Source organism: Heteronotia binoei, chromosome 2 (assembly GCF_032191835.1).
Source record: "Heteronotia binoei isolate CCM8104 ecotype False Entrance Well chromosome 2, APGP_CSIRO_Hbin_v1, whole genome shotgun sequence".
Lineage (NCBI taxonomy): Eukaryota > Metazoa > Chordata > Lepidosauria > Squamata > Gekkonidae > Heteronotia > Heteronotia binoei.
In genome coordinates, this window is record NC_083224.1 from 31,003,745 (window position 1) to 31,031,258 (window position 27,514).

Here is a 27,514-nt window from a genome sequence, read left to right on the forward strand (position 1 = left end):
TACCCAGAGAAAAAATGTTACATTACTAATACCAACAAGTGGCTCTTTGCCAGTGAGTCTTCCGGGGGGAGGGGGAGGGTGGGCAGGTGGGCACTGAACCCAGAGTCTGGTCTGGCTATGTGAATGAAGCTGACTTATACCAAGTCATGAGTTATACTCATGTGAAAGAGCACACATGCACACCCCATTGTAGTGAGAGGCACTTTGATAGTGCTTCTTTAACTATGGAAATTAAAGAATCTCTTGGCATAATCTACATCAGGACATTCAGTTGCTGACTGAAGAGTTCTCTTGCAAAGAAATTTCAAGGGGGTATTAGAAAGACTGAACTGCAACTGAGAATGAATCTCAAGGCAATGCGTCCTCCTGGACGGAATTGAGATCTAGGTTGGTTTCCTGTCTCATTAACAATGCTGATTTCTCCATACCTACCATCCTGCTGCATATCACACCTAATCCAGTCACACCTGCTGTTGTCATTACCTGCTATTGTCATTTGCCTATTAATGTCATTCATCTGAAATCATTCCGCTTTCCAAGATATGAGATAGACTCTCATTCTAGCTGTATCTGAAGAAGTGAACGCTCATACCCTAACACAAATGTTTCACGAGCTACTGAACACTTGTGCTTTTCTGTTATAAAATTCCATAATTTTAGGAGGAATCCATTATTTAAAAATACAGATTTGATAACTGATTTCATCCCACTTGAGAGCTTGAGCAAGCTGTGCATGCAGTTTCATTCCACCCCAGACTGAATACTGCTCACAGATGGCTTCAAAATGTTCCTGAGGACACTTTTGATTCTTTGAGGGGTTGGATGTGCTCATTCCGTTAATCAGAGCCAGCCAGCATGATAAAAGCAAGTACTCATTAAAGTAGTCCCCTTGCAGATCCAATATTTGGAGGGACTGTAGTGGGCTGTTAAGACTATATAGCCTGGCTTTGTGCAGCAGGTATAATGGTCTCTTTGGAGGCAAGATAGATGTGTTCTGTTTGTGTATAAGGACTGATAGAAAATTGCAGGGCTTGACAGTCAAAAATGACATGGATTGGAAATTCCATCCTGATTCCAACAGTAACATTAACCAAACTGGAGAGCCAGTTTGGTGTAGTGGTTAAGTGTGCGGACTCTTATCTGGGAGAACCGGGTTTGATTCCCCACTCCTCCACTTGCACCTGCTAGCATGGCCTTGGGTCAGCCATAGCTCTGGCAGAGGTTGTCCTTGAAAGGGCAGCTGCTGAGAGAGTCCTCTCCAGCCCCACCCACCTCACAGGGTGTTTGTTGTGGGGGAGGAAGGTAAAGGAGATTGTGAGCCGCTCTGAGACTCTTCGGAGTGGAGGGCGGGATATAAATCCAATATCTTCTTCTTTATGCTATCAGTAACATGATATACCCTGGATTCAAGTGGATAGCTGTTAGTCTGAAGCAGCAGGACAAGGTTTGAGTCCAGTGGCACCTTTAAGACCAACAAAGTTTTATTCTGGGTATAAGCAAATGAAAGTTTATACGCAGAATAAAAGGTACCACTGCAATCAGACTTTGTTCTCATTATACGACCTGGCTTTAGAGAAAAAAAGAGGTGGCTTGGGGCCCAAAAGATGTATAAATGAAGCTGACATACCAAGTCATGAGTTATACTCATGTGAAAAGGTTCTCTTCCCCACCATCTGCATGCAGCAAATGCTAGGATTGTCATGGACTGAAACTGGGCCTTCTGCATGCAAAGTGTGTGAAGACACTTCCTCAGAAAGTTGTAAGGATGATGTAAGAGATGCAGAGAATGACTGCTGCAGGAGCAAAAAGCAGAAGAGTCACTGCCACATTTACCTCTGCACTGAGACAGGTTTTGTGCCTCTTTGCCCCTTTTCGCACTCATTGAACCTTTCCACTTTATATATATTAATCCAGGGACCAGTGGTACCCAAGCATATAAAGACTAGTTTGAGGAAAACTCTTGAGGTCACATACATTTAACCAAATAATAAAGATATAATTGTACATATATGATTTTACTTAATTTGTTTCTGTGATAAATGCAAGTAATAATTCTCCAGGTTAGAGCACTCAAATTGTTTTTGAACAAGGCAGCCAGAAATTCCTTTGCATGTAATTGATAAATGATGTGGGCTAAAATGTGCAGTGTTGTTATTCCAACTTTACACTGAAAATGTAGCTTATTTGCTAAAAATAAAAGTTTGGATATTCAGTGTTAGGTAAAGAAACTGAGTTTTACTTCATGTTTAGATCATGAGAACTAATCAAAGTTTTACATCAGAAATATAAGATTTTTATTTGTATTTACAGGTGATCAATAAATCTAAAACACCTCTGAACTACTGCAAGCACAGATAAGAACATGGGTAAAAAAATTATAAAGATGTACAAGAAGAAATTCCCAAAAACATTTTAAAAATCTCAAACAATATCTTTATAGTGTTTCATTCAGAATGACTGCCATTTTTATGAAGCCTGGTTTAACAGCTTTGAGTGAAACCTGCCTTTTGAAAGGTAGTCCAAATATTCATATCCATCCACCAAACTGCAACTTGTTTGGCAAATATACTTTGGATAGGTAATCTGATGAAAAAGAATTCAGAGCTTGGATTTCAGCCTTCATTTTAGATACTGCCATAATATCTAGCTGAAAAGAAAAAGATTGAAAAATAAATTTTTCAAAGGATGCACAAAGGATCCAGAGGAGTCACTGCAGCACAGCAAAATATGATATAGCCTTGTTGAAGACTGACTGGTTCACATCATGAAAGTTAGGTTATCTTTGTTAGTGTCACATAGCCCTTTGGCTACAATTCATTTCATCCCCACAATCACTTTTATTTTTCAAAAAGACTACCTAGAGTATTGTGATATCGATAGACCACTGCAGATGTAGCTTTCATTAAAAAAAAATCTCTTCACTTGCAGAGATTTACTTTATTTATTTATTTATTACTTTACATTTATATCCCGCCCTCTCCGCAAGCGGACTCAGGGCGGCTTACAGTATCATAAAAACAATCAATTCCATAAAACATATAAAACCATAATACATTTATCAGTTTAAAACTATTACGATAAAAGGAAAACAGCATATCTTTGCACTGGAGGGGATAGAGACCCCATTTGCAGAGCTTTCCATAAGCAGACGACTCTCAGAATTCAAGAAATGGGGAAAAGAACCACATTATTTATACATACTTCTTTTTTCCAGGGCGGGTGATAAGAAATGTAAGGCCTCATCTGCAAACTGCTTAGCTTACTCTGGTCTCGTTTAGTCAGTGGTATCAGTGCACTCTTAGGAATATTCAGCCTAAAAAAGCAGATAGTCTGGCTATATATACTTTTCCAAAACTGTTCATAAATAGTAATTTTATGTACAACATGCTCAAATAATAATAGTGAAACATTCCTTTGTAAAAGAAATCTAGAGAGATTGAGGGGCAAATTACACATTTGGGGGGGGGGGGGAATATGTAATTATTAACATAACATACAGCCCAACTCTGGGTTGGGAAATTTTCAGACATTTCAGCATGGAGCCTAAGAAGGGCATAGTGTGAAGAGAGGAGGGAATCCAATGAGGACGTGATGCCATACAGTTCACCCTCTGAAGCTGCCATTTTCTCCAGGGAAACTGATCTCTATAGTCTAAGGCAGCGTTTCCCACTTGCAGGGTCGCAACTCGGCACAGGGCCATGGAAGCCTCAATACCGGGTCACAAGAAAAGCCAAAGCTAGTCCCACCCCCAGCAAAGCATGAGCTCTGCTTCTTCCCTTTCCCATCTCTCTGTTGTGCAGATAAAAGCTAGGCTTGAAGATTGACACATGCTGCAAAGCCTGAGCTCTGTTTTCCTCGGAGACCTCTATAGAAGAAAGACAGGCTTTCCTGTCTCCACCCCCCAAAGTCTCCTTGCTCCACCCCCAAATTTTAGTGGGCCGTGAAAGAGAAGTGTAAAAATAACTGGGCCCCGGGGGGAAGGGGAAAGTTTGGGAAACCCTGGTCTAAGGATCATGGCCCCACCTGGTGGCTGGCAACCGCAATATACAGTCTCCCAACATGGCAAATCACACACACCAAGGTTATTTCCCATCTGCAAAACAGCACGGGGTGGGGGGTAGCCTGAAGCCCTCCTGCCTCTCGCACCATGACCTGTTGCTCAACTTGCCTGAATGTGATGCCTCTTACCATAATCTAAGCTGTGTATGCTTAATACCAATTTGCATGTGTTTTATTGCGTTGTATAATTTATTGTGCTTCTGCTAGTCATAAGAAAGAAACTTTGCAGATCAATAAGCTTCAACTCCTTAGCTCTATTAGCTTTTTAGATTTCACCAGACATTATCACTGTTTTCAGTTTTTCACTGTATTCTTAGGAATTTTAAATTTGCTTTTGACAAAAGCAGCAGCTAAAATTCTCACAGTGCTGAATTCTGTATGAAATATTTTTGTGCTTGTCTAATTGTGGATATAGAAAATACATGGGTTTTTGAGTGTCACATATGAATGGAGAACTATTTGTAAATAGTAATCCAAAACTACAGAACATAATAATACATAGGCATCCTAAATTGTATATCGGATTCGTTACAAAGTGCTGGTTATTACCTTTAAAGCCCTCTATGGCTGAGGACCTGCCTACCTTAGAGACCGTCTCTTCCCATATGTGCCCCAGAGAGTACTGAGATCAGGTGCACAAAATCTTTTGACAGTCCCCAGGTCGAAGGAGGCCAGATTGAAGACTACGAGAGAAAGGGCCTTTTCGATCACAGCTCCACACTGGTGGAACCAACTACCAGATGAGGTGTGGGCCCTGCGGAGTCTTGTTCAATTCCATAGGGCCTGCAAGACTACTTTCTTTCAGCTGGCCTTCTCTTAATGTGGATCATAGCCTATTATATACGGTCATCATAAATTACCAGAGGAGAACATCTAGAATATAGCACCTGAAAATGTTAGTTTAATTAACTGATGGTTTTAATTAAAATGTTTTTAATGTAACAGAAAATATTGTAAATTGTATATTGTATGATATAATGTTTTATTATTGTAACCGTTGTATTTATGCCACATTTTGTGAGCTGCCCTGAGCCTGCTGCAGCGGGGAGGGCGGGATATAAATAAAATATTATTAACACAGAACTGGATCTTAATTTGTGGCTGGACTCTTGTAGCTAGATAAGGCATTTAAGAGTCTCAATAGATGGTTCTTAACAACATCTTTGTTGTTGTTCAGTCGCACAGTCGAGTCTGACTCTTTGCGACCCCATGGACAAAGTCACGCCAGGCCCTCCTGTCTTCCACCATCCTCCGAAGTCTGCTCCAATTCGTGTTTGTTACATCAGTAACACTGTCCAGCCATCTCATCTTTTGCCATCCCCTTCTTTTGCCTTCTGTAGTGTATCAGTAAATAATATGCGACCTAGCGCAGGGCGCGAATCTCCCCGCCCATCAACAGCTGTGGCGGGAAGTTCAACGGGTCAGGATTGGCCTGACCAACCCTGTAGGCTGTACCGGGGATTGTATATAAGCGGGACCCGGCCCGCGTGTTCCCTCCCTTGCAACGTGCTCCTAATAAACCATGTTGCCCTACTCTCGTCTCCGCTTCGAGTACGTTACACTGGCGACGAAGGTGGGATCCTAGCCTTATCGGCTACGACGGAGATCTCGGGCAACGAACGACCGGCCACGACCGCCGCCGCCACCATGGCCAACCAGGGCGGAATCACTGGCCACCTCGAGCCCTTCGACCCCGCAAATCCAGAGGGCTGGGAGTCCTACTCGGAACGGGTCGAGTTCTACCTCCGGGCCAACAAGGTTACCGACGCCGGAGCAAAGAGGGATGTTCTCCTGAGCGTATGCGGGCCTGCGACGTTCGAGATCGCAAAGGGTCTCTCGGCGCCCGCCCGCCTGGCGGAGAAATCCTACGAGGAGATCATCAGACTCCTCACGGGCCACTTCTTGCCGCAGCCCTCCCGGGTGGCTCGCAGATTCCTGTTCCACAGGAGGGACCAGGCGGCAGGAGAATCGGCCGCCGACTATCTGGTGGCCCTCCGCAAGATCGCCGGGAACTGCAACTTCCCCCAGCTGGAAGACACCCTGGCCGACAGATTCACGTGGGGCCTCCGCGACGAGAGGCTCCAACAGAAGCTCTTCGCCAAAGAAGAGCTCACCCTCCAGAGCGCCTTCAGCGAAGCGGTGGCGTTCGAGAGGACCTCCAGGACCTTTCCCAAGACCCGGTCAGACGCCGTCCACCACGAGGAGCTGGACCACGACCGCATGGAGGAGAGAGAAGCCTACCAGCTGCGTCGCCCCGCCGGCCCACCCAGCAGAGCGGCCCAACGCCCCCGAGCGGCCGATCGACCACCAGCGTCGGAGAGGGTTCCGGCCACCAAGTGCGCCAGCTGCGGCGACTCCCACGATCGGAGAGACTGCCAGTACCGGACCTGGGACTGTCGGAGTTGCGGGAAGACCGGCCACATCGCCAGGGCTTGCCGGGCCAAGCTCAACCGTCGGAGGCCGACCACGCACCACGAGTCAGCGGAGTCCCACTCAGCAGACTCCACGTCCCTACAGGTACTGAACTTGCCCCACGCCACCCCCGATAAAATTAAAGTGGCAGTCCTCATCGAAGGGAACCCCTGCCAAATGGAGGTGGACTCAGGTTCCTCCATTTCCCTCATAGCGGAGGAGACCCTGAGGGAACTGTGCCCCCGGCAGCGGCTGCAACTACGGCCGGCGAACTTCATACTCCGGGACTTTCAGAAGAACCCGGTGCAAATCGCGGGGTGGGCGCGGGTGCAAGTTGAGAGGGGGTCCTTCTACGGGCCGCTGGACATCCTGGTGGTAAAGCGCCAACTTGCCACCCTGCTGGGGCTAGATTGGTTCAAACCCTTGGGGATACGCGTGGAGGGGGTGGGGCAAACCTTAACACCCAGCGGGTTCGGGGAGATTTGCAAAGAGTTCCCCGAAGTATTCGATGGGTCCCTGGGAAGCTACAAGGGGCCGGCCATCTCCCTGCCCCTAGACCCCACGGTCAGGCCGATCCGGCTCAAGGCAAGGAGGGTCCCGTTCGCTTTAAAGCCAAAAATAGAGGCCGAACTAGACCGCCTCACAGCCCAGGGTGTCCTGGAGCCTGTGGACTATGCCACCTGGGAGACCCCCATCGTAACCCCCATCAAGCCAAACGGGGAGGTGCGGATCTGTGCAGACTATAAATGCACGATAAACAAGGCACTGCAGGATAACCCCTACCCAGTGCCGGTGGTAAACCACGTTCTGGCGGCCCTAGCGGGGTCCAAGATCTTCGGGAAGCTGGACCTGGCACAGGCCTACCAGCAGCTCCCGGTAGATGCTAAGACGGCGGAAGCCCAAACGATAGTAACGCACAGGGGGGCCTTCCGGGTGAGGAGGCTACAGTTCGGGGTAAGCGTCGCTCCGGGGATCTTCCAGAGTATAATGGACGCTCTCCTTAAAGGGATCCCCGGAGTCCAGCCGTTCTTCGATGATGTTTTAGTCGCCGCCCCGGACCCCGAAGAATTCGGCAACCGCCTAAGAGAGGTGCTCCGCCGGTTCCAGGCTGCGGGGCTAAAAGTCAAGAGGGAGAAGTGCCTGCTGGGGGTTCCGCGGGTGGAGTTCCTGGGGTTCGCCGTGGACGCAGCGGGTATCCACCCCACGGAAGAAAAGACACGGGCCATCGTGCAAGCTCCGGCCCCCACCTGCAAAGCGGAGCTACAAAGCTTCTTGGGGGTCCTTAACTTTTATCACTCATTCCTCCCCCACAAGGCAGCCCTAGCAGAGCCCCTTCACCGCCTACTGGATAAAAAAACCCCTTGGGTTTGGGGCAAACGACAAGCCGCCGCGTTTCAGGCGGTCAAGGACGTTCTGGTGTCCAACACGGTGCTCCACCATTTTGACGAGGGCCTCCCCGTCATCTTGGCTTGCGATGCGTCGCCGTATGGGGTGGGAGCAGTCCTGGGGCACCAACTCCCGGACGGGAGGGAGGTGCCGGTAGCGTACTACTCCCGCACACTGACACCGGCAGAGCGCAATTACGCGCAAATAGACAAGGAGGCTCTGGCGATCGTGGCGGGGGTCCGCAAGTTCCATGAGTATCTGTACGGGCGGAGGTTCACCATAGCCACGGACCACAAGCCCCTCTTAGGCCTGCTGGCCCCAGATCGACAAACCCCCCAAATCCTGTCACAGCGCGTGTTGAGGTGGAATCAATTCCTCAACTCCTACACTTACACACTGGTACACCGGGCCGGCAAGGCTATGGGTCATGCTGACGCGCTCAGCTGCTTGCCGCTTCCGGAAACGGGTCCAGACCCCGCCCCCGCGCACCAGGTCATGCTGATGGAAAGCCTCCCAGAGCCGCCCCTTCACGCAGCGGAGGTCGCCAAGGCCACCCAGAAACATAAGACACTTGCACGGGTGCTCGACTGGGTGGTGAGGGGGTGGCCAGAGGGGAACATGGGGGAAGATTTCAAACCCTATAAGGTCAGGAGGGAGGAACTAGCGGCACACAAGGGGTGCCTACTATGGGGGAGTAGGGTGGTGATTCCGCCCCCGCTGCAAAGGCGTGTTCTAGAATCCCTCCATGAGACCCACCCCGGCATAGTTCGCATGAAGGCCCTGGCCAGAAGCTACGTCTGGTGGCCGGGAATGGACGGGGAAATAGAGAGTTGGGTCCGCAGGTGCCAGACGTGCCAAGAGTCGCGGCCCGAGCCTCCCAGCGCCCCCGCCACTAGGTGGGAGTCCACCAGGAAACCATGGTCGAGACTCCACCTCGACTTCGCGGGGCCATTCCAGGGGCAGATCTTCATGATAATTGTGGACGCCTACACCAAATGGCTCGAGGTCATCCCCGTAGGGTCCACCTCGTCCGCAGCCGCAATCCGAGCATTACGCAGGGTCTTAAGCACACACGGTATCCCGGACACCATAGTCTCGGACAATGGGACCGCTTTCACGTCCGCAGACTTCCAGGCGTTCCTCCAGCGATACCTTATTAGGCACATAAGGTCGGCCCCCTTCCACCCAGCCACCAACGGCCAGGCAGAGCGGATGGTCCGCACCACCAAGGAAGCCCTGGGCCGTATTGTACAGGGAGACTGGGACCACCGATTAGCAGCATTCCTATTCGACAATAGGATCACCCCCAACCCGGTCACAGGGGTTAGCCCGGCCGAGCTCCTCATGGGGCGAAAGCTCATAACTAGGCTGGACAGACTACACCCTGACCGGGCGTCAGACACCCGCGAGAGCCCCGAGGTCCGGGACGCAGTCAGGGGTTTCTTCGCGGGCGACCCGGTTTACGCCCGAAACTACGCCAGGGGGCCCAATTGGGTGGCGGGCCGAGTGCTACGAGTCACCGGGTCCCGCCATTACGACATATCAACTGAGGGGGGCCAGGTACTACGGCGGCACATAGACCAATTGAGGCGCCGCACGCTACCAGAGGAACTGGCAGACACAGAAGAGGCAAGAGCCGGAGAGGAGCTCATCGGGGACCGACCGGAGGACGCGGGCCCATCACCCCCAACGCCGGCCCAGGTAGCACCGGAACCGCCAGAGCCCGAAGGAGCCGAAGAACCAGTCCGGCCGCCACCGTCCGCACCAGGGTCCCCTGCAACATCAGATGCGGTGGCGGCGCCTCCCCCACAGGACCTCCCCAGACGGTCCACCAGAGAGCGCCGACCTCCCGCATATCTGCAAGACTATGTTCATTAACCAGGGGGGGAGGGGTGTAGTGTATCAGTAAATAATATGCGACCTAGCGCAGGGCGCGAATCTCCCCGCCCATCAACAGCTGTGGCGGGAAGTTCAACGGGTCAGGATTGGCCTGACCAACCCTGTAGGCTGTACCGGGGATTGTATATAAGCGGGACCCGGCCCGCGTGTTCCCTCCCTTGCAACGTGCTCCTAATAAACCATGTTGCCCTACTCTCGTCTCCGCTTCGAGTACGTTACACCTTCTGTCTTTCCTAGCATCAGGATCTTCTCCAATGAGTGCTCCCTTCTCATTTGGTGGCCAAAGTATTTGAACTTCAGCTTCAGCATCTGACCTTCCAGTGAACAGTCTGGGTTGATTTCCCTTGGGACTGACTGATTTGATCTTCTTGAAATCCAAGGGACTCTCAAGAGTTTCTCCAGCACCACATCTCAAAAGCATCTATTCTTCTGCGCTCGGCCTTCCTTATGGTCCAGCTCTCATAGCCATACATTACTACTGGGAATACCATTGCTTTGACCATACGGAGTTTTGTTGGCAGGGCGATGCCTCTACTTTTTATTATACTGCCCAGGTTCACCATAGCTGTCCTCCCAAGGAGCAAACTTCTTTTAATTTCATGGCTACAGTCACCATCTGCAGTGATCTTGGATCCCAGAAATGTGAAGTCTGTCGCTACTTCCATGTCTTCCCCTTCTATTTGCCAAGGTGTGATGGGGCCAGATGCCATGATCTTAGTTTTTTTGATGTTGAGTTTCAAGCCTACTTTTGTGCTCTCCTCTTTCACCCTCAACAAGAGGTTCTTTAGGTCCTCCTCTCTTTCTGCCATTAGAGTAGTGTCATCTGCATATCTGAGGTTGTTGTTTCTCCCGGCAATCTTAATTCTGGCTTGTGTTTCATCCAGGCCAGCATTCCACATGATGTACTCTGCATATAAATTAAATAAGTAGGGTGACAATATACATCCTTGTCAAACTCCTTTTCCTATTCTAAATCAATCAATTGTTCCATATCCCGTTCTGACCGTTGCTTCTTGATCCTTGTACAGGTTTCTCAGGAGACATGTGAGGTGGTCTGATACTCCCATCTCTTTAAGGACTTGCCATAGTTTGTTGTGATCCACACAATCAAAGGCTTTAGCATAGTCAATTAAACAGAAATAGATGTTTTTCTGATTCTCCCGTGCTTTCTCCATAATTCAGCAAATGTTGGCAATTTGATCTCTAGTTCCTCTACCTCTCCAAAACCCAGCTTGAACTTCTGGTAGTTCCCGATCAACATACTGCTGAAGCCTAGCTTGTAGAATCTTCAACATGACCTTGCTGGCATGTGAAAGGAGTGCAATGGTGTGATAGTTTGAACATTCCTTGGTATTCCTTCTTTGGGATTGGAATATAAACTGATCTTTTCCAATCCTGTGGCCACTGTTTGTTGACATAATGTGTGCATCACTTTAACAGCATCATCTTTTAGGACTTTGAATAGCTCAACTGGGATACCTTCATCTTCGCTCGCTTTGTTGTTAGTAACGCTTTCTAAAGCCCATTTGACTTCACCCTCCAGGATGTCTGGCTCAAGGTCATCAATTTCACTGTCATGGTTGTCCAGGACCTTGAGATCCTTCTTGTATAATTCTTCTGTGTATTCTTGCCACCTCTTCCTGATCTCTTCTGCTTCTGTTAGGTCCCTACCATTTTTGTCCTTTATCATGGTCATCTTTGCACGAAATGTTCCCTTGATTTCTCCAATTTTCTTGAATAGATCTCTTGTCGTTCCCATTCTATTATTTTCCTCTATTGCTTTGCATTGTTCCTTCAGGAAGGCCTCCTTATCTCTCCTTGCTGTTCTCTGGAAATCTGCATTCAGTTTGGTGAATCTTTCCTTTTCACCTTTGCTTTTCACTTTCCAATATGTATTTTAAAACAGTAGAATTGTTCCAGTTTTATGGAATTTAAAGCAGACTTTTCATTAATTAGGAAAATAACCAACCTTTCAAAATCTGATGGAAGGAGTCCAAGCCATCTTATAGCTGGAACTGTGAGGTGATGGGCTTCAAATGACATTGACTGAAGTATAAAATAACAAAATTGTACTTAGTTCTGTTTCTATTTGCTGTTAATGAACTGAAACTATCTAAAACCAGAGTTTCAAGCAGTATTACTATATTTGTGCAGCAGTTTATCTGACTTAAAAGTGTGCTATGGGAACATACAATGGATCAATTGTACATCTGAACACATGAAGCCACCTTGTACTGAATCCGACCTTGGGTCCATCAAGATCAGTATTGTCTACTCAGACTAAAAGTGACTCTCTAGGGTCTGATACAGAGGTCTTTCACATCACCTACTGTCAGATTTTTTAACCTGGAGTTGCCAGAAATTGAACCTGGAACCTTCTGCAAAATGAGCAGATGCTCTGCCACTGAGCCATGGCCCTTCATTGAGCCCATTAGGGGAGGGCGGGATATAAATTTGATAATATAAATAAATAAATTGTGCTTGTTTACTGTTGTGGTACCTAGTTCTGGCTCTCAGTTTTCTATAATAGTTCACTTTAGTCCACTTGATTGTCCTGCTTCTACTTTGCTTTTTTTTTGCCTCTCCCTTCAATTTCACTCTTCCCATCCCATCTTATACCTTTCAGTTTATTTCTCCCTCCCCCAGTATTGGTACTAACCAAGGCTAAGAATCCTCAGCAAAGTTGGAAAGAAATATTTGTGCTGTTTAAACTTTAAACAAATATGTCTTTACTTGTATGCATGTTTCAACAAATATTAATATTTCTTGTCTATTTTCGCTGGTGGGCAATAAGCAAACTGAATAGGCTGGTTATGTGGGTTTATAGGGTTAGGTGAAAAACAAAGAAGTATTGACAGGATTATTCTTTAGTCTATCCTTGATTTTATAATAAATTTAGATGTTTATAGTTCTAAATTGCATTTATTTTTATAATGTAATTGTATTGTCTCCAACTTGCTGTTATCTGGATTCTTATAAACAAATGCCTAATAAAGGTTTCAGTCAGATTGTTGTGGTTTTTAATAGTTACATCCATCCATTATATGTATTTATGCCTTTGCACAGTTAAACAAATTTAATAAAATAAATTAAATCCAAATAGGCAGCCTTGTTGGTCTGAAGTAGTAGAACAAAATAGGAGTCGATTACACCTTTAAGACCAACTTAGTTTTATTAATTTATTAATTTAATTATAAATTAAACTAATTTATAAAACTAAGTTGGTCTTAAAGGTGCAATCGACTCCTATTTTGTTCTAAAACAAATTAAAGCACATGAACAACTACACCTACTTTCTGTTATAATCAGTACTGAATTTAAACTAAGGAAAGAGTCACACACTTGACAGCAAGCATCATATTCCAAATCATGTGTTTCCTACTGATGTACAAATTGAAGGAAAAACATTTGCAGGAGAAATGAAGCAGGCAGTGGTAGATTATGTCTTCCTCCAATCACAGCTTTTACAAACCCACCAGATGGTTTTACTTGTGCTAACCATGCTTCCAAGACTTTTGCGAAAAAGTAGCTGGGAAGCAGGGGTTTCCCAGCAGAGGGAAAGATTTCAGTGTCTTCTCTTCTGGCTGAGGCTTTGCAAATTGTCCCTTTTCATACAGAAAACACAGATTCGAGATGGAGGAATACTATCATGCAGACTGAAAAATTAGAAAAACATCAAAATATGTATTAACTTTGTTATCCATACATATTCTAACATTGTGGTCTTCAGTGAATTAGCAGTGACTCACAAAAGCTCATAACCTGCACCAATTTTGTCTTGAAGGTGCTAATGGAATCTTGCAACTACAGACAGACTAGCATGGCTACTCATCTTAGTTTATACTATGGGAACAGAATTATTAAGGACAAATATAATAAAAGCAAATAGGGGACTTTCCAGTAAAAGGGATGAAAAATTGTACAGATAAAACTTGTTTACCAACTTCTCATTGCATTATGTATTTTACTGTATTAACTATTAATGTATTTTAAGCTGATTTATTGTTAGAGTTTTATGTTGTAAGCTGCCCTGAGCCCGCTTCGGTGGGGTAGGGCGGGATATAAATCGAATGAAATAAAATAAATAAATAAATAAATAGTCAGTAAGCAGCACCGATGAGGAACATGTTCCTTTAACATTTTATCTTCTTGTTTCCTAACCATAATTTTAAGTGACAGAAATGCTTCCCTGCTGCCTCCATCAACGCACAGGCAATTATCAGGTGGATGTAGACTCTTCCTTAAACAAATGGCTCGGGAGCTCCATCAATTATCATGGAAGAAATAGAACAAAATAGGAGTCAAGTTGCACCTTTAAGACCAACTTAGTTTTATTCAGAACTTAAGCTTTTGTGTGCTCTCTAAGCACACTTCATCAGATGAGGAATGTCAAAATGTGAGAATGTCTGTTAATGACTATATTGTATTAAGCCTGTTAATGACAACATAGTCATTAAACATATTACTGTTTTATTGCTTTTGCACGCTCATGCTACTCAGATCAAAGGTTTGTTCAATTTGTTAATTTTACTATTCTGTCACTGAATCTTAAATTTGTACCATTTTGCATTCTAAACCACTGACTACCAGCTATGTGTGGATTTGCTCACTGTACCGGATTCCTCGTCTGAAGTGTGCTTAGAGAGCTTACGTTCTGAATAAAACTAAGTTGGTCTTAAAGGTGCAATTGACTCCTATTTTGTTCTACTACTTCAGACCAACACAGCTGACTACTTGGATCTATCTACATGGAAGAAGTGAAAAGGCTTACAGTGATAGCTTTGTACTTCTGATGACTTTATCATATGGTGATTGCTGACAGACATGCCCATCTACTCTACTGCCACCAAATTATGCACTCCTTCATCCTGTGTAAGCATCCTTCGTCAACTCACATTTTTTTGGCGTATCTCTTTTACTTTTTCCCCACTAGTTGTAGTGCTGCTCATTTTTCTTCTTGGCTTTAAAAGCTCATATGGACAAAGTCTGAAAGCCTCCGCTAACTCTACAGCATAAGGAAAGGAAAGGTCCCCTGTGCAAGCACCAGTCGTTTCCGACTCTGGGGTGACATTGTTTTCATGACGTTTTCACAGCAGACTTTTTACGGGGTGGTTTGCCATTGCCTTCCCCAGTCATCTACATATATATATACACACATATATATACATGTGTGTGTGTGTGTGTATATATATATATATATATATATATATATATATATATATATATATATACACACACATATATACATAAATGAACATCTGAAACTGCTTTATACAAAGCAAACCCACTGGAACATGTAACAAGCACTGTTTACTCTAGCTGACAAAACCAAATTAGAAGGCACATGAGGACTCTTCCAGTGTGCTTAAAAAAAAAAGAAAAGAAAGCATCCTCAGAAACTGTGATCAAAAATAAGAGGATAATGCTTAACCCTTTCTCTGGCTATTGTCTGTCCACCTCCCTTGTTCCCAATGTACACACTGATTTTTCACTGGCAGGGCAAGGAAAGCAGCTTGGTAGGGAAGTTTTGAGCAGACATACAGAAGGAGGGAAAGATATATGCTTGCTTAAATTACAACATATACAAGGCTTGGTCCCAGATATAGTCTCTTACTCCTAAACCAAAAAGGCTGCATGAAAAAATTTCAGTTAACAGCAGGTTACATATTTCAGTTACAAGATCAAATGGTGAATACTATCTATGTAAAACTGAGAAAAATTTACCACAGATCCATACTTGTAGACACACATTATTTCAATACCTAGTTGGGGGGGGAAAGTATCAATTATTAGGCTTTGTCACTTTTGAAGCATGGTACATTATGCAACTCCACCTTCCTCTATACTGGTACAAAACTGAAAATAAATAACAAAAAAACCACTATTTGTTTTGTTTCACAACCATCTGTAAAACATTTTGCTAAACCAACAGGCCCAATAACAGACAAAAACAAGTTTCCTGCCTGTAGCTGTTCTTTAAGTGGTCATATCTAAGTGGTCATCTGTAAATTTACCTACTATTGTGTATGTGACTCTACGTTTCGTTGTGGGTGCTAGTTCCTGCCTGGCTCATTGGAGCCTTTAGGACTGAGCTTGGGGACGTGAGAACAATGGGAAGCAGGATCCAAATCCCTGCTTCCCCCGCCCAGACCAATCATCAGCCCCCTGCTGGTTCAAATGACCCAATGACGCTCAAGTGCGGGAACTTGGAATGTGTATATAGTTGGCCCCTTTGGCCCAGTAAAGCAGTCCTAGTCTAACTGTTACCATGCTGTAACCATAATAAAGAGCTGATCACTGCAACTAAGCCTCTTCATGTATTGAACCCACTACTTAACACCTTCATATGAAGCTGCCTTATACTGAATCAGACCTTTGGTCCATCAAAGTCAGTATTGTCTTCTCAGACTAGCAGCGGCTCTCCAGGGTATCAAGCTGAGGTTTTTCACACCTATTTGCCTGGACCCTTTTTTGGAGATGCCAAGGATTGAACCTGGAACCTTCTGCTTACCAAGCAGATGCTCTACCACTGAGCCACCGTCCCTCCCTCCTTACTTATTTGTCTAAGTAAGTAGACAAATAAATAAGAACACAACTTCAAAGCTAGAAAAGACATGTCTTTTGGTACAGCAGTGCTCAACATTTTGTTCTTATCTGTTCCAAGACAGGTCACAATGCTACTCTTTCTATATGCGTGATGCAGAGAAACCACAAAGAAGAAAGACATTTTCCTGTACCTGTTGTTCTTCAGGTAGCCATCTGTGCACTTGACTACCTTCCCCACAACAAATGTTCCTTTGCTCCCACTGTGTCTATCTGAGAAGAACTGAGCAGGACACATCTCTGCCCAATGCTAAGCTTAGCTTTAGAAATTCCAAGCAATATTATGCATAGGCTCAAGTTTCTTTACATGTGATCACCATGTAGTGGGACCCTGCCTGAACTTACTGGCTGGAAGGCAGGCATTCAGCAGCAGCAACACAAGCTTCCTCTTCCTTCTCCAAAATGTTGGCAGACAGTCAGGACTTCTCCTGCACCATGAGCCAGAGTGGTGCCATCCTGTCCTTGACTGGTCATGAGTGAGGTTGACCTGGTGTAACCTCCCCAGCCAGCCAGCAGGCTACAGGGCTGGCTTCTGAGGAAAGAAGCCACCTAGCAGGTATCTGGTGGGTATAAGCTATAAGCAGCAGGAGAAGCTGACCTTTGTTGAAACAAGAAAGGGACCTGAGGTCTTGTTGAGACATTTCATGGGGGAGACTTGTCTTAACAGTAGTATGTGCGAAAAGGATCTAGGGGTCTTAGTGGATAATACGCTAAACATGAGTCAACAGTGTGATGCGGTGGCTAAAAAGGCAAATGCAATTTTGGGATGTATCAACAGAAGTAAAGTGTCCAGATCACGTGATATGATGGTATCGCTTTACTCTGCTCTAGTAAGATCTCACCAGGAGTCCTGTGTTCAGTTTTGGGCACCACATTTTAAGGAAGATATAGACAAGCTGGAATGGGTCCAGAGGAGGGTGACGAAGATGGTGAGGGGTCTGGAGACCAAGTCCTATGAGGAAAGGTTGAAGGAGCTGGGGATGTTTAGCCTGGAGAGGAGGCGGCTGAGAGGTGATATGATCACCATCTTCAAGTACTTGAAGGGCTGTCATATAGAGGATGGTGTAGAATTGTTTTCTATGGCCCCAGAAGGTAGGACCAAAGCCAATGAAATTAAATCAAAAGAGTTGAAATTAAATCAAAAGAGTGTCTGGCTCAACATCAGGAAGAACTTCCTGACAGAGTAATTCCTCAGTGGAACAGGCTTCCTCAGGAGGTGGTGGGCTCTCCTTCCTTGGAAGTTTTTAAACAGAGTCTAGATGGCCATCTGACAGCAATGAAGATCCTGTGAATTTAGGGGGAGGTGTTTGTGAGTTTCCTGCATTGTGCAAGGGGTTGGATTAGATGACCCTGGACCTTCCAACTCTATGATTCTATGATGTCCTCCCCCACTATTTCCTCTTTACTTTCCCTGGCAGTGCCCAAAGCTTCTCTTCTTTTTGTGCTTCTTTCTATCCTTTCCACCCAACAGCCAACCTATCTTTATCTGTACCATGGTATTCAGCTTTCCTTCCTTCCTTCCCATGGAAAAGGGTCCTTCCACTTCCCCCCCCCCCACCTTTTACTGCCAGAAACCAAGGCTTGAAGGCTGGCAATATTGTTTTGGTTCCCTAGCAATACACATAATTGTCTCTGAGAAGGCATTTTTTTAAAGCTAAAGGCACTGCTTCTATTATTTTGTGGGGCTTTCAGTCCCCCTCAATGTATTTTTGTTCTTTTAGATTTCAGATTTTTCTGCAAACCTGGGGCTTTTTTCTGGGTTGTATAAAAATCTCCAGCTTTAATTATTCACAGATGGATTATGTTGACAACTTGATATGATAATGGGTTGACAAAGTAGATTGTCTCCATTCTTTTCTCCAAAAATAACCTCAACACTGATATTCTGCTATAGCAATTCTTACACTTACCATGTGGATCTGCATCCATGAGAGCAAAGATAGGTACATGAAATGAATCCCATAATTTTTTTACTAGAAGTCTTGTGTTTAGATCTGGCACACCTTTTCCCTAAAGAAATAATGTCCAGTTAAGATGCACATAATAAACCATATTTTAAAAATATCTTTAAAAATCATTTTACTGTCATGTAAATACATTTAAAAGTTAACTTCATACCGTAATCATTATACATGGGGACAATTTACTGCAGAAGTTGTCATCCAAGAGTCTCTGAAATGTTGCATCTTTTTCTACAATTAGAATAAATTGTGCATCGGTGCTCAAATCTATATTGTTAAGGCTATAAATGAAATTTAATAGCCAAATTTTATTGCAGTACATAATGAAATGATGAATACTACAGCATATGTATCTTGTCTCGTAATTTATTATGTATATTATATGTTAAAGGGAAAAAATGTAAACATTGTAACCTCCGATTGTACAAGCAGACATTTTGTCTAAAGGATACTTCTCATTCCTTCAACATTAGATGGTACAGCTGTCTAAAATGACAAAAGTGAAAGGAATAATTACAAATGGAGAAAGTACGTACATTTAAAATAATCTGATAATAACAAATTGGAATTAATCTCCTCTCTAATCCTTAATATGCAGAATAGTTTTCTACAGTTTTTATTTATTTCTCCTACACGAGGACCCAAAGCGGCTGATATTGTTCTTCTATCCATTTTATTTTTACAACAACCTCGTGAGGTGGGTTAGACTGAGAGGGAGTGACTGATTAGCAAGCATCTACGTTAGGGTAGGGATCTGTACCTGAGACTCTAGTCTGACACTCTAACCATTACATCATGCAGCAAAGCAATATAAAGGTAAAGGTATTCCCCTGTGCAAGCACCAGTTGGGTGACATCGCTTTCACGACTTTTTCATGGCAGACTTTTTACGGGGTGGTTTGCCCTCATTTACACTTTACCCACCCCCCCTCTCCAGCAAGCTGGATACTCATTTTACCAACCTTGGAAGGATGGAAGGCTGAGCCAACCTTGAGCCGGCTACGTGAGCCTAGCTTCCATTAGGATCGAACTCAGGTCATGAGCAGAGGTTGGACTGCAGTACTGCAGCTTATCACTCTGCACCACGGGGTTCTTATACAGCCTCTGTCTAATATGTCTTTATAATAATACATGTTGCTTACATCTCTCATATTACCTGCCTGATTCTAAAAATGTTTGCTCAGATGTTTGTCCCACTGAACTCAAGTTCGCTTAAATAAGATATGCTAAAGATCACAACCTAAGAGAGTAATACTAAATAGGTCTATTCAGAATCCTACTCAGGTCTACTCAGTGGGGCTTACTCCCAGGAAAATGCTCTTAGTATTGTACTGCAAGGTACTCTTCCAAATACTATAGCTGCCTTTTATGCAGGAACATTTATATGGTCAGTAGACAGTGCTAAAAGTTAAATATCCTGATGACAGATGTTTAAAGAAATTTTAGCTGTGCTTTATTTTCCATTTGTTTTACCACTCTTCAGCTGATATTTAGAGTTATGAAAATCTTTGTTAACATTTTATATGTCATACAGGAATTTGCTTCAATATGGCAAACATATGGAGGGGAAAAAAACAGAAGAACTTGGCACAGTGAGTTGAAGTGTGTGGTCTTAATGTTTAACTACAGTATCATTGCAGGTGCCTTGGACAGAACACTTGGACACGCTTAAATATGAGGATTCCCAAAGAAATAATATCTACAATTACTGGTTTGAAGTATTTCATACCTTTATAGTACTTCTGTGAATGCTATATGTACTTAGGCAGACGTTCAGTTATGTTCTAAAAGAGTTTTTTTGTGTGGGGGGGGGGACTGTCAAGTTACAGCAATCCCAAACTACAGCACTCTCATAGTGTTTTCAGGGCAAGAGACATTCAGAGGTGGTTTGCCATTGCTTGCCTCTGCATCATGATCCTGGACTTCCTTGGTGGTCTCCCACCCAAATACTAACCAGGGCCGACCCCTGCTTTGCTTCTGAGGTCTGACAAGATTTGGTTAGCTTGGGCTATCCAAGTCAAGGCAAAAGAGGCAATAGCTGAGTAAGAATTTGTTTTTGAATTTCTTTGCTGACAGTGTAACACTGAAAACTGCAGAGGGTAACATTTGCTATGGCAAAGGGGGGGGGGGGTGGAATTTCCAAGCAGACATGGATTATTATCTCCTACGCTGAATCTACGTTTAATGCTTAAGGCCTAGAGGCCTAGAAATCAGAGAACTGGATCCCACAACCCATCACCAGAAAGTGCTGATGGTTGCTGATTTCCCAAGCTTTCCCCTTCGCCCAATAGCCATTTACAATCATGGAAACGTTTATTCGCTTGGTCCTGGTACCCACATGTAATAGCGACTCAAATTAGGAGGCTGCAGCATCAAGGAGCGTGTTTGAAATTGCTCCCTCTAGCCTTTTGAGTGGCTCTCACTAGCAGAAGAGAAAGAAGAGTGCTTTTGCTCCCTGAAGCCTCCCCAATGCAATCCTCATCCAATGGGGCAACTAATCCATACTGGTTTTATAATCCTGGGAATACACTTTCCAGGGCTGGAAATGGCTAATGTGAGGGGAAAGCTGAAGTGGTTGGCAACCCTTGTGCAGTTCTCAAAGAGTCTTTGTGCTAGATATATCCTATGAGTTGGAAGTGTAAGGTGCTGGTGGGGGTGAGTTTTTCTTGCCTCCCTTTCCCCCAGCAGCCACTCATGAATCCTGAAAAACATATGAACATATGAAGCTGCCTTATACTGAATCAGACCCTCGGTCCATCAAAGTCAGTATTGTCTACTCAGACTGGCAGCGGCTCTCCAGAGTCCCAAGCTGAGGTTTTTCACGCCTACTTGCCTGGACCCTTTTTAGTTGGAAATGCCGGGGATTGAACCTGGGACCTTCTGCTTACCAAGCAGATGCTCTACCACTGAGCCACCGTCCCTCCCAAGTGATGCTGGAGGAATGGTGTGATGAAAGACTGTGACATAAGTGGCTGCACTGAGAATGAAAAAGTAAACTACAATGACCCTTCTGTTCCATTAGTGTTCTGTGGGTGGAAGAAGCTCTTCCAATGGAAGAGGCATTGAGAGAGACAATTTTGTCAACTCTCTTCTCCTGAATGTGGCCACTTGTATGGTGTGGTTATTTAGTTACATGGGTCCTGCAACTCTCAACTTTTTGAGGCTCTCAGGTAGGTGCTAGGGAAGGAGGAAGTGGGAAAGATCAGCCGCCACCAGCACCTTCTGGCCCCCTTTATCACTGAAGTCACTTATTTGGAGAAAAATGTTCAAAGAGAGAATGGTAGGGCAGAAATCTGAAAACTGACTGTAGAAATTCAGATTGCAGGAAGAGGAACGTGTGCAGCAAAATAGCACGTGAGTAGTGTGAAAAGCAAGGTATAAATATTTTAATAAATACATAAAACGTTGCTCCACTGTATGCTGGCAATAACTTTATTGACACAGATGAGGGAGGAGAGGTCTTTGGTATTTCAGCATACCTTCAAACAACCTTTGTTAGTGAAAACTGTAGCTAAACATCAACTGCAAAGTGAAAAATATGGCTACCATATGAGGGGGACTGCTGGTGAGAAGAAATCTGGATCTCTCCCTGTTGAACAAGGCTACTGGACTGTACAACTGATCCCTAAAGCAATATTTCTCAGTCTGAGGTCCAGGAAACCTCGGGGCTATTCCAGGAGTCCACAAGAGGGTGAACCCCCTCTTCTATCCATCCAGCTGACATTATTTTTCTAGGGATGAGTGCAGGGAGTCTTCAAGGGAAGGGGACGGAATCAATTCCCCCCTCTTTCAAAAGGTGAGGGCTCCAGAGCCAGCAGTATTGACAGTCACCTAGCTTCCAGATCACTTCTGAGTATGGTCCAGAAAACCTGCTGCTTGGTTGCTGAGATCCAGTAATTCAGTTCTAGGAACTTTCATTGGCTGAGTGATACCAAACACATTTCTAATAAAGTTATCATAGGTACTTGGTATAAAACTGAACAGATTTTCAATCTTTTTTCCAATGCAAGTAGTTCACCATAGAGAGAGATACCACTCTGCATCCATAAACAACAACAATCAATGGCAGTTGCCAGCTGAATACCAGGAGTTCAGGTTTTGTGTGATACTGGTCACTTCCTGTTTCTATTACGTGCGTATGCATAAAAGTGCTATTGGACTCTGTCACATTGCTTCAGACCAACATGGCCCACCCGGATCTGTCTGGCACATGGTGAGCACCAGTGAGGGAGGAGGAGAGCAATGGGGGGGGGGGCGGTCCACAAAACATTTAAATTAAGATGGCAGTCCTCAGATTGCTGAAGTTTGAGAACTACTGACCTAAAGTATAATTTCCCTGTATTTTGAGTAAATTAGTCTCGATGCCTAGCAATTTGAAATATTTTTCTAGCCATGATGTAGCATTAGCAGCAAGAAGTTGTATTAAAAAGTATGTTATCACCTGATTCTGCTTCACTGAGGGCAAAGAAGAAAAAAGAGATTAATTCTAAATGAACAGAGACTTTCTGATGTTAAGAGCCAGTGTAGTACACTGGTTAGATTGTCAGAAGACCTGTGTTCAAATCCACATGCTGTGTCATGGATCAGCCAGCTGCTACCTCCACCTCCTCCTCAGAATCAGGCTTCACACCAAAAGAATCCCCTCCCGAGCAGATGGGTCTGGCAGCAGACCCAACAGGGGAAAGCACTGGGAAGCCAGAATTCTGCCCAGTCATCAAGGCCAGGCTATTATTTCATCTGAAAGAAGAAAGAGGCCATGGAGGCCGGCATCTCCACCAGCCTCTCCTGAGCCAGCAGAGTGTAGAAGAAGAGAGCACTTGAGAGCTCAGGAGAGACAAGGAAGCACCTGGCTGCTTAGCAACGATCAGTATTAATCCCTGGAGTGGAGTCCTTGCAGGACCATGGCTGACAGGCTGATTGGTTAACAGTAAAAAACCTGCACCTTTAGGAAGGAGACTGCAACTGTAAGGAGCGGCACCTGGGAATGAGTCACAAAAGAGGCAGATAAAAAGAACATGCTGAGCAAGGCTTGGCATGGAAGCAATCTTGCTCACTACCCCTCTGTGTGGTGCCCTGCTTAGCAAACAGCTCTACTCTGACCCTGCTGCCTTGTACCTTGTCTCTGGTAACCTGTGTTTGCTCCTGAAGCCTGGGACCCAGACCCTGTATCCTTCACCTGTTCCCAAGCCTGACCTCTGGATAGGACCTTTGGGTCTCTGCACCTGGATTGGTTTGTAGACCTTGCTCCTGTCTCTTGCTAAACTTGTCTTCATATTTGTGCATCCCAGAAACCCCGAGAAGAGCAACAGCATCAAGCTTAGCCCTGAATGCAACATGCTGCTATCCAAGTCACTGAATCAACCAGGCCTGAGATTCAGCAGGAACTCACAGGAGTGCAGCTCCTGAACCTTTCTGATGGCTCCCCCTCCTCCTCCGCATCCACCTACCTTGTCCATTGAATAGTAGGTGCAGCTGCATAACAATCCCTGGATTAGGAGAGCAAGCAGGCAACCAGCCAGCAACCAGGAGCTTTGTCACACCCCCAGCAGCCCTCATTAACTCCTGGAGAAACCCACACCACCCTTTCTCCACTTATGTGATTTTGGGTGGCAAGGTGGCTTGCTGGGCTTCTGACTGCGAAGGTGGGGGGAGCCTGCTTGGGATGGCTGGATCTCTAGCAGGCCTCGCTTGCCTGGGGTTCTTTTTTCTTGCGTTAGATTGCTTTTGGCTGGTAGGGGGGCATATGCTAATGAGTTATGCTAATGAGCTCCACCACCTTTTTTTTTTTTTACAAAATGATTCCTGGAATCAACAATACATACCATTGTACTGCAGGTACAGTTAACTTTTGTGCCATCTTCCTCAACATAACCTAAATTACCAGCAATACATCCTTTGCTGGTAGACAGCTGGAAAATAGAAAGCATCAACTCAGTCATTTCAACTCAGCTATATTCAACTTAGCTAGATCATTTCAACTTAGCTAGATCAATTCAACTCAGCTAGATATTATACACTGCAAATTGTCAGACTATCTATCTAGTTCCTTTCCTCCAGCACAACTGGCTGGCCACTCTGTGAGACAGGATGCTGGACTAGATGGACCACTGGTCTGATTGAGCAGGGCTCTTCCTATGTTCTTCAAGGAACTCAGCATGACAAACATGGTTTTTCTTTCCCTTCTGCAGACATCTTTAAGTAATCACTAGTGGGATGACATAATTTTTAAAATTATTTTTACAACATATTATAAAGGGGGGGGAGAATGTTTAAAGAGGCAAAAACTAAATACTGATTCTGTCTGTCTGTCTGTCTGTCTGTCTGTCTGTCTGTCTGTCTGTCTGTCTGTCTGTCTATCTATCTATCTATCTATCTATCTATCTATCTATCTATCTATCTATCTATCTATCTATCTATCTATCTATCTATCTATCTATCTATCTATCTATCTATTTCCTTCCTAAGATCAGATTTCTCTGAAGACAACAAGCAGGCAGCCCTGGAACCAGCAGCTCTGGAAATAACCGTAGTACTGGCAGAAGATGTAGGGCATGTTGACGTGATTTATATTTATATCAATATAATATCAACTCATTGCCAAGGAGTTCAAGATGGCATACAAAATAAAAAAAAAAATTACAATCCATAATCAACTGATGATGTTGCTGTGCTATGTCATACTTCCTGAACAATGAGACAAGAACACAGCAATTTGCATTATGAAAAGATAACTAATTGTAAGAAATTAAGGAGGTTGTCTTAGAAAAATACTGCAGATGCTGGATCCAACCAGGTTTTCTACTGATGAAAAGGGAATCCTAACTTTTTTTCACTAACCCTAATCCTTTTGCCATCAAAATGGCTATTTCGGGAATCATGGGACCTGTATGGCTAAAATACATGTGAGATAAATGGTTGTACAAAGGACGGGTACTGGGCAGGATTGAAGAAAAAGCTGGTTGGATCCAACCCTCTCTTTTATGAATGGCCAGTATGTCCTCTCTTTTATGAATGGCCAGTATGTCAGCAGGCCTTAACCTAGGCACTCATTAGTAATTTAGAATTTTTAAGTTGACTCCTAACAGCCCAATCCAGAGAACCGCCGTGTAGCTGCGCTCGAATGCAGAACTAGCGTCGGCAGCCACAGTCGGCTCCCAAAGGGGAGATGGCACGGTATGCTTGGAGGGGGAAGAGCAGCTCGACGAGTGACAGAGAACCTCTTGCCATGGTGATTCCACCCAGGCGCATGCCATTGGCCCGCTACCGAGGTGGGGGTGGGGGAGGCACAGGCTCGCACGGGATTGGCTAGCCCATGGCACGTGACCGGGTGAGGGGGCGGAAAGCCTGCGCCTGAGAGGCCATCAATCCCCCCACTCCCTCCCATTGTCAGAGACTCTGCCAATGGCATGCAGGCGGGTAGAGGCATGCACGGACAAGCAGGAAGTCCCAAGTGCAGGAGTTCGCTGTCCTAGACAGCGGCTGGAATGTGTGTCTGGGAGCGGCCAGACCAAGTCCAAAAGGCACCACCACCTGGAGCCCCCCCCCCCTCAGTGCTGCCCTGCTGCTGCCCCCTGCTATGTGCAAGGAACACCTCCCCTGGGAGCCGCAGAACTCAGAGTGCGAGCCGCTGGGCATGCATCCACTTCAGCAGCTCCCCCCCTTAGTGCCCTGCGTACAACGGACCTGTGTGGTCAGATAGGCTGTCAGCCTGGGCAGGCTGAGGGGCGGTGTCCTCCCTCCCCTGTCCAGCCATGTGGGGGGCAGCATGGCAGCTCATAGCTCATCCCCCCCCCCACGAACCAAGTCTGCCCACCCTCCCAGGCATTCCTTCGGCGAGGCCACTGACAGAGCAGGGGGTTGCCCCAGGAACATGGAGCAGATGCCAAGCAGGAGAGACAACAGAGGGCACAGCGCAGACTTTATTTTTGTAGAACAGATTGCAACAGTTTTCCTGGTACGCGCTGGGCAGTCTCGCCATGGGCGGAGCTCCATTCTGAGCAGCAGGCAGAAACAGCTGAGGGAGTGAGGGGGGACAATGGAGCAACACACGCGGAAGTCTCTGTGTTGGAGTCCCACCTGCAAAACAGAGACAGAGATCAAGAGCACCTGCAGGGGTGGCAGCTGGAAGAGCAGGCTGCTTTTCAGTCGGGCGCTGTCTTAAAGGGAGAGTCTCTGACCCACCTCCCCACATCGGGGCAGCTGCCACACACACACCCCTGTGCCCTTCCAGGGGTTGGGAATGCAGCAGAGGGCAGACCAAGGGAAGGGGGCAGGCAGCAGCACACGGGAGTGGGCTCACCAAATGCCCCCTGCTGGAGCCAACTGCCTGGTTCAAGTGTCAGGGACACTCGCATGCCAAGCAGCCGAGAGTGAGGGGAGGGGGAGGATAGTGGGGGTGCACAGTGAAACTTACCCAGCCATGGACGACAGTCCTCGCTTGCATGCAGAGCCTCTGCGAGACCAGAACCTGTGGAGACCTGGAAACAAGAGCAGTTAGCCCCAGGGAAGAGACCTCACTCTCCCCTGCGCAAGTCAAAGATACTGTCAAAGCTACAAAACCCGTCACCAACGTGCCTGCCTGTCCCTCGCTCTAAGTCTGTATGGCCAGGAGCTCGCCGGCAGAACTTCCCACCATGCACTCCTCTCCCTAACAACTGAGTTGTGCGAGGCAGAGCGGAAGTATTTCTAGGAGAGGGGAGGGGGCTCACCGGGCCGAGGCGATTGGTGAGGCAATCACACCGCTCCCTAAGGGGTTTGTGAGCTTCCACAGTGGCGGAGGTGACCTTTGTTTTTGGTTTCAACAAGTGCCTATGGGACACGCTGCAGTTTTTGCAGGCGTAACGTTGCGCCTCTTGGGGGGGCCCAAACTGCTCAGGAAGCCGCCTAAGCCTGGCTGCCTCCCCAACTCCACCCTCTCCTCTGCCTGAGTGCCCCGCTCTGCCTCACTTCTGCCCATGCTCGGGCGCAGCCTTCAGGCACCGCCGCTCTTGGGTGCAGCGGCACTGGGGCAGCCCCTCGCTCACATAACTCCCCTCCACTGTGGCAGCGCTGGTCGTAGATCGGCGCAAATGCTTCTGGCGCCCACGTAGCGGCAAGTCTGCTCCCAGAGCACTTTCACTCCCCTTCTCTGGATTGTGCTGTTAGTCTCCACATTCATTTATTTATTCATTTGTTCCTATTCCCAGCTTGAAACAG

At 45.9% G+C, this 27,514-nt stretch overlaps 1 protein-coding gene across 1 annotated transcript in view; it reads right to left on the minus strand.

The window, feature by feature from the left end:
- Window positions 1-2,270: 2,270 nt before the first annotated feature.
- SPO11 (SPO11 initiator of meiotic double strand breaks) overlaps window positions 2,271-27,514 on the minus strand; it is a 41,008-nt gene continuing 15,764 nt past the window's right edge. The window contains exons 6-13 of the mRNA XM_060233233.1: window positions 24,142-24,228; window positions 18,773-18,806; window positions 18,478-18,587; window positions 18,270-18,369; window positions 15,481-15,518; window positions 11,726-11,802; window positions 3,202-3,313; window positions 2,271-2,647 (exon numbers count right to left, since the gene is read on the minus strand). Of these exons, the coding sequence (XP_060089216.1) occupies window positions 2,528-2,647; window positions 3,202-3,313; window positions 11,726-11,802; window positions 15,481-15,518; window positions 18,270-18,369; window positions 18,478-18,587; window positions 18,773-18,806; window positions 24,142-24,228 (678 nt within the window). The 3' untranslated portion in view covers window positions 2,271-2,527. The remainder of the gene's footprint in view (window positions 2,648-3,201; window positions 3,314-11,725; window positions 11,803-15,480; window positions 15,519-18,269; window positions 18,370-18,477; window positions 18,588-18,772; window positions 18,807-24,141; window positions 24,229-27,514) is intronic.